A 7,832-nucleotide genomic window follows, 5' to 3' on the forward strand; every position below is an offset into this window, starting at 1 on the left:
ACTGAGTAGAGGTTGGCATATGACTGCAGAGAAATATTACCTTCAACAGGCAATAAGGAGACATTGAAGATTTCCCAGAAGAACACAATAATTAAAAATGAAATAATCTTCTCTATGCATATAGTTGAGGAGGGTAGTGGCAATGGGAAATGGCTATGTCTAAGGGAAAGCTTGGGAATTGTCCTTGATTCAAGAGGAAACAAGGAAAATGGGAAAAGGGAAACAAAAACAAACACTGTCAGTCGGAGAAAGTGGCTAGTGGTTAAGCCCAGATATGACATTAGAGACATTTTCAACTATGTGGAGAAACCTGGAAAGGATCCTATGGCAAGTGAAAACATTTCAGAAAGATTTACATTAAAAGTTTATAGATGCCAAGCATGATGGCTCATCACTGTAATTTCAGCTCTTTGGGATGCTGAGATGGGAGACTGCTTGAACCCAGTAGTTGGTGACCAGCCTAGGTAACATAGTGACACCCCATTTCTTAAAAATAAATAAATAAAAATTAGCTGGGCATAGTGCCACATGCCTGTGGTTTCAGCTAATTGTGAGATTAAGGTGGGATTGTTGCTTGAGACCCAAAGATGGAGGCTGCAGTGAGCCTTAATTGTATCACTGCCCTCTAGCCTGGGCTACAGAGTGAGATACTGTCTGGAAAAAAAAAAAAAAAAAAAATTGTAGAAAAGGAATGACTGGATAGTTTTAGTTTATAAAAAATGCTGATGTTTAAATGTGGAGGCAGAATTGAAGAATGAATCAATTCAAGGAAATCAATTAAAAATGATGATAATCTTTTCATTTTTTCATGTGTCTGTTGGCTGTATGAATGTCTTCTTTTGAGAAATGTCTGTTCATATCCTTTCCCCCACTTTTTGATGGGGTTGTTTGTTTTTTTCTTGTCAATTTGTTTGAGTTCTTTGTAGATTCTGGATATTAGCCCTTTGTCAGATGAGTAGATTGCAAAAATTTTCTCCCATTCTGTAGGTTGCCTGTTCACTCTGATGGTAGTTTCTTTTGCTGTGCAGAAGCTCTTTAGTTTAATCATATCCCATTTGTCAATTTTGGCTTTTGCTGCCGTTGCTTTTGGTGTTTTAGAAATGAAGTCCTTGCCCACGCCTATGTCCTGAATGGTACCACCTAGGTTTTCTTCTAGGGTTTTTATGGTATTAGGTCTAACATTTAAGTCTCTAATCCATCTTGAATTAATTTTCGTATAAGGAGTAAGGAAAGGATCCAGTTTCAGCTTTCTACTTATGGCTAGCCAATTTTCCCAGCACCATTTATTAAATAGGGAGTCCTTTCCCCATTTCTTGTTTCTCTCAGGTTTGTCAAAGATCAGATGGCTGTAGATGTGTGGTATTATTTCTGAGGACTCTGTTCTGTTTCATTGGTCTATATCTCTGTTTTGGTACCAGTACCATGCTGTTTTGGTTACTGTAGCCTTGTAGTATAGTTTGAAGTCAGGTAGCGTGATGCCTCCAGCTTTGTTCTTTTGACTTAGGATTGTCTTGGCAATGTGGGCTCTTTTTTGTTTCCATATGAACTTTAAAGCTGTTTTTTCCAATTCTGTGAAGAAACTCACTGGTAGCTTGACTTAGGATTGTCTTGGCAATGTGGGCTCTTTTTTGGTTCCATATGAACTTTAAAGCCGTTTTTTTCCAATTCTGTGAAGAAACTCATTGGTAGCTTGATGGGGATGGCATTGAATCTATAAATAAAATGCTCATCATCACTGGCCATCAGAGAAATGCAAATCAAAACCACAATGAGATACCATCTCACACCAGTTAGAAAGGCAATCATTAAAAAGTCAGGAAACAACAGGTGCTGGAGAGGATGTGGAGAAATAGGAACACTTTTACACTGTTGGTGGGATTGTAAACTAGTTCAACCATTATGGAAAACAGTATGGCGATTCCTCAAGGATCTAGATCTAGATGTACCATATGACCCAGCCATCCCACTACTGGGTATATACCCAAAGGATTATAAATCATGCTGCTATAAAGACACATGCACACGTATGTTTATTGCGGCACTATTCACAATAGCAAAGACTTGGAATCAACCCAAATGTCCATCAGTGACAGACTGGATTAAGAAAATGTGGCATATATACACCATGGAATATTATGCAGCCATAAAAAAGGATGAGTTTGTGTCCTTTGTAGGGACATGGATGCAGCTGGAAACCATCATTCTTAGCAAACTATCACAAGAAGAGAAAACCAAACACCGCATGTTCTCACTCATAGGTGGGAACCGAACAATGACATCACTTGTACTCGGGAAGGGGAACATCACACATCGGGGCCTATCATGGGGGGGAGGGGGGAGGGATTGCATTGGGAGTTATACCTGATATAAATGACGAATTGATGGGTGCTGACGAGTTGATGGGTGCAGCACACCAACATGGCACAAGTATACATATGTAACAAACCTGCACGTTATGCACATGTACCCTAGAACTTGAAGTATAATAATAAAATAAAAAAAATGATGATAATCTATCCAAGAGATTATATCATATTGAATTAGAGGAATTGAGAGTTTGGGATATACTATAATACATGAATAGATTATTAAGATGATGAGATGACTATAAAGTTGACAGACGGAGAAGAGTCAAAACTACTGGAACTAAATAAACACATCTTCCCCTTCCATGGTGACATAATAATAAATTTTGTGTATTAGCCATTATTTGAATACACTATTCGTGTTTATTAATTTTCCATTTTTATTAGAGCAAGCATACTAATTTTTAACATCTGCTATCATTTGTATGTATAATTTATGTTGTACATGTTTACCATCTGCTTTTAATGATTCATAGAGTGCTTGAGATGTGAAATTAACTTGGAATACTTTAATATATTTTCAACGTTTTAAATTAATAAAAATTATGTCAATTACTCTTCTCTCTACAATTTTGCATTCACATTATGACTGTGTTCCCACTCCTTGCTTGTAGTAAGGATGCCTTAACAATTGCATTTGGAGTTCATTAAAAAATTAAAATTCTTACTTATCTAGTAGCTGCATTCAAATAAAGTTATGAAACAATCAATAAAAAGGGCATAATTTTATGTTGTCATTGTATTTTAATATTGCACAGTTAATACAATATAATAATCATGTCCAAAATTATTCAAATGTAAAATATTCTAATTATTCAAAATGTTACCATCTTGTATGCAGTGTAACTTGATCAAAAGTAAAAATATTTATAAGGACCAGGAACACTATCTATTAAAATATAATGTTGAATTAGAAACAAACATACATTAGCAGTAAGAGTAAAGAAAATACAAACTCATATAAATATCAATACTTACAACAATCACTGTAATATATAGATAGTAGAGTTCTTATATTTTAAATTATTTCACTAATGATTTCCTATAAAGGAAAAATATAGTCTACCTGAAATTCTATTAAAAGAAATATTACATTTTAACTTGAAAATTGAAGGCAATAGAATTATGCATACTGTCAAGTTTTACCCTTCACTAAATATTAATTTTAGCTTGTAGTAAGTAAGTGAAGTTGGCAAATGAAACTATCTTATTGCCATAGCAAACTTTCACAGATAAAATAGTAAATCATTAGCTATAATCTTAGTTAATATTGAGTCTTTTCTATAAATTTAATGGGGGATTATTTAGGTAAACATAATTAGTATATTCAGTGATTTAAAACACATTAGCAGTGATTTTTAGAGCACTAGCATGTTTTATTTTGTATAAGGCACTATACCAAATGTAAATAGATAATAAAAGTGTGATTCTTGACTTCCAGATGCTTCAAATTAGTTGTGGTCATTTTGGGAAGAATTATACGAAGAATTTACAATGATGGTTTTAACAGATAAATGAGGGTTATTTGTGAATTGTTCTGGAAAATTTATCTCAATTTACATTTTTAAAACATCAAATAGAAGTACGGTTCTTCCTCTCTACCGTAATCAATGATGAATATGAATATGATATAATAGTGGTTTAGCCTAATATTCTTGAATAATTATTGATTGGTTTGAGTGAAACAATTTCCATATTTGCAACATCAGTAATTTCTATATTTCCTTTTCAATATATCCCAAATTCAACCACTTCTACTCATATTTGCCTTTGACTACTGTAATAGTTTCCTACTTGATCTCCTGCTTCATTTATATTGAAATTCTGTAAAGTCAATTCTACCCTCAGCTTGAATCTTTATTTTTTAAATGTTTTACACTTAAATATATAATTTTTTGTCAATTACACCTCAGTATACCTGGAAAAACTTAATAAAAAATACAATGTAAATCATATTGTATGCCAAATGTGAAAAATTCTTCACCGGTTTTTCACAGTCCTGAGTTAAAATCCAGCCCCCTCAGTATACCCTGAAAGACACGTTAGGTTTCCTACTCCTATCCACGATCTTATCTTTCATCTTTCTCTCTTTACTTTTTCTGTCTTCCGATACTAAGTATTTCTTTCAGTTACCTTGAATAGGACAAGCTCAATTCTAATTCACTCCTTTCACTTCCTGTGTGTGTGTATATATATATATATATATATATACACACACACAGGATATATATATATCTGAATTATTCTCCCTCACTTTGCAGTATATTTAGGATTCTGATCAGCTATCATTCTTTCAGACTTTCCTGCCCAACCTTTCAAGAGCTGTGTTCCTACTTTACTCTCTAACCTTAAATCATGCAGTATTTTTCTCTAGAGCAATCATCACTGCCTGAATTTATATAGAACATTTTCACCTGTTAATTGTTATCTACTAGAAAATAAGATCCATGAAAGCAAGAGTTACTTTTTATAAAGAAGAATTTAGAAAAGTGCTCAATAAATGCTTGTTGGATGAATTAATAAGTGAATAAAACCTGCTGACAATCTATTATTTTAAGTGGATAAGGTCAACAAACATGAAATTATTTTGAACAAATAGATAATTACTCTTTGCCTAAATTCAGACCAATTACTTCATTACAAGAAACTAAACAATGTAATATATTTAAAAACTTTATGTTCTGGCCTGTCGTTGTTTTTCCTTAGGTAAAATACTGGCTGGTAGGATTTTACAAAATTAGTCACATTTATTTTGTTTAAAACCTAATGAAAATAAAAGTCTTTAAACTTACTTAAAATTATAATTTTGTTTCACAATGTAATATGAACAATGTATAAGGAGTAAGGAAAGGATCCAGTTTCAGCTTTCTACTTATGGCTAGCCAATTTTCCCAGCACCATTTATTAAATAGGGAGTCCTTTCCCCATTTCTTGTTTCTCTCAGGTTTGTCAAAGATCAGATGGCTGTAGATGTGTGGTATTATTTCTGAGGACTCTGTTCTGTTCTATTGGTCTATATCTCTGTTTTGGTACCAGTACCATGCTGTTTTGGTTACTGTATTGTGAAAATACATTTTTTTTTTTTTAGCAGAAAATACTACTACAATAGGAAGAAAGTTAAAATTTATCTGCCTGAAAAACAATGTGGACTTATTTTAAAGTCAGTTCAATTCATGAATAGTTAAATATCATCAAATATCTTTTTTTAAAAATTCTTTTCACTTGCAAATAGTTGAACAGCAACACACTGAATTATCCCAAATAAAATTTTGTATGTTCAACTTCACAAAATTGCATGGGTTGAAGGAAGCCTATACATACATTTATTATCATTGTAGGAAATTTTGTAAAATTAATTTTGTATTTAAAAACAACCCTGGGGGGAGAGCGGCGGGACCGAGAGCGTGACTCGCCTGTTCCGTGTTGCTTCCCCCGCGCTGCCTGCCTGCCCGCGCCGCCGGCGCAGCCATGTCGGAGGAGAAGCCCAAGGAGGGCGTGAAGACAGAGAACGACAAAATTGTTCACAATATTTAACTTTTCCTTCAATTTGTAGTATAGTTTGAAGTCAGGTAGCGTGATGCCTCCAGCTTTGTTCTTTTGACTTAGGATTGTCTTGGCAATGTGTAAAATAACTTTTCATGGGAGAAATTTTTCTCTCTACTTAATGAGATGTGGACATTGGTAATTTATTTCTATGATTTCCTATATTAGTGATTTATCTAAATTGCTGAGCTCTTACAAAACTTCTAAAATCGTATCAGAAAATTTGATATGTCATTATATACATAACTTTCTAAGCATGGGGGAGAGAGTTTAGAATGATCTAACTCTCAAAGAGAATTAGAACGACCACGTCAACCTGAAGGTGGCCGAGCAGGATGGCTCCGTGGTGCAGTTCAAGATCAAGAGGCACACACCACTGAGCAAGCTGATGAAGGCCTGCTGCAAGAGGCAGGGCTTGTCAGTGAGACAGATTAGATTCAGGTTTGACCGGCAGTTAATTAATGAAACCGACACTACAGCACAGCTGGAGATGGAGGACGAGGACACTATCGATGTCTTCCAGCAGCAGACAGGAGGTGCGCCGGAGAGCAGCCTGGCAGGGCATGGTTTCTAGAGGGCTCGTCCCCAACCCGGGCCGTCCGTCCTTGCATTGCTGTTGAATGGTGAGCACGTGACCATGCCGACCACAAAGGCGTCTGCGGAAACTCGAGGACATTCACCGCAATGATCTTCCTCTCTTTGATGTACTTCAAGTGCAACTCAAAACTATATCTGTAGGGATGAATCTGTAACTTAAATTGGGCCAATCAGAATTCTTATCTTTGTTCAGCTAAAATGAGTTGCAAGGTATTTTGGGATTTTTTGTGTGTTCATTTGTGTTTTCCCCCCCTCCTAAAACATTTTTTAACCCCAAAATTATGGCCTGAATGTTCGCTTTTAGTCTGGCCAGGGATCTGACTCCTGAGTTGGCTGCCTCTCCTCTGTTCACTCCAGTCACATAGAGAATTGATGTTTTTTGCGGTAGGGCTGCGGCTGTTGGACAGGTAATGGGGGCAAGGTGGGTAGGGAGGATAGACTGTCACTTGCTGTTATAGGCACAGGAGATTAAAATGCTAAATATTGCAAATGTATGCTTTGTCAGTATATGGAAAAGTTGAAGGGAAAATACTGGAATGCTTCTTCAAAGGTTAAAAAATAACCGGGTCCTTTGGTAATTTGACCCCACGTCCTCTCTGGCCCTCAAGCATGTAATCTCGGGGTCTGAGGCCCAGGACCCACTCCCCTGCCACCCCTCCCACCCCACTCCCTGCTCAGTACCTGGCGTTGGTACACAGGCAAGGATTGGCAAAACCAAAATTGGCTTTTCTCTGCCTCTTAATATTGAAGAAATTCCCACATTTCTCATTTGGTAATGGTGTTGTGACCTCAGATTTCTTCCAGTATTTGCTTCTGATGAACAATTATGGTCTATACATAAAAAAGTAAGATTAAGTATTGCTGAATTTGCAGTTATGTTGTCGTGTAAAAGAGCTACTTCCAAGTGTGGTTACAAATGAACCCATGGAATGATGACTTCATGTTCTTCTCGTGGGTTTGTGCCCTGCTGCTTTCCAATATGTATTGAATTTATGCATTAGTCTGGTGACTTCAGTTCTGTGAAATATTTTGGGATCTATACCAATTAAACATTTTCATAGTTCTGCCTATTGTCCTTCCCTGAGCCTCCATTGCTGCTTGGTGGCCATTCTCTGCCTTTTTATAGTCACCTGAACAACAACCTATCATCTCTTGCTTGCTTGAAATTTTGCTGAAATGTTCTCATTTCCTGTTTGGTGTATGAGCTCAGGTGGGATGTTTGTTGGCTCTGTTGTGTTTATTCACCAATTTGTACATTATTTGTTGTCCTTTACTACTGTAAATAGTAAATATAGTTTGGTATTCTAAAAAAAAATAAAAATAAAA

At 35.8% G+C, this 7,832-nt stretch overlaps 1 protein-coding gene across 1 annotated transcript; it reads left to right on the forward strand.

Annotated features, from left to right (window-relative positions):
• Positions 1 to 5,834: 5,834 nt before the first annotated feature.
• Positions 5,835 to 6,483, forward strand: LOC111536876 (small ubiquitin-related modifier 3-like). Its single transcript, XM_023203375.1, has 2 exons — positions 5,835 to 5,885; positions 6,211 to 6,483. The coding sequence occupies exons 1-2, from the start codon at positions 5,835 to 5,837 to the stop codon at positions 6,481 to 6,483; spliced, it is 324 nt and encodes a 107-aa protein (XP_023059143.1).
• Positions 6,484 to 7,832: the final 1,349 nt, after the last annotated feature.

This window comes from Piliocolobus tephrosceles, chromosome 1 (genome assembly GCF_002776525.5).
Source record: "Piliocolobus tephrosceles isolate RC106 chromosome 1, ASM277652v3, whole genome shotgun sequence".
Classification (NCBI taxonomy): Eukaryota; Metazoa; Chordata; class Mammalia; order Primates; family Cercopithecidae; genus Piliocolobus; species Piliocolobus tephrosceles.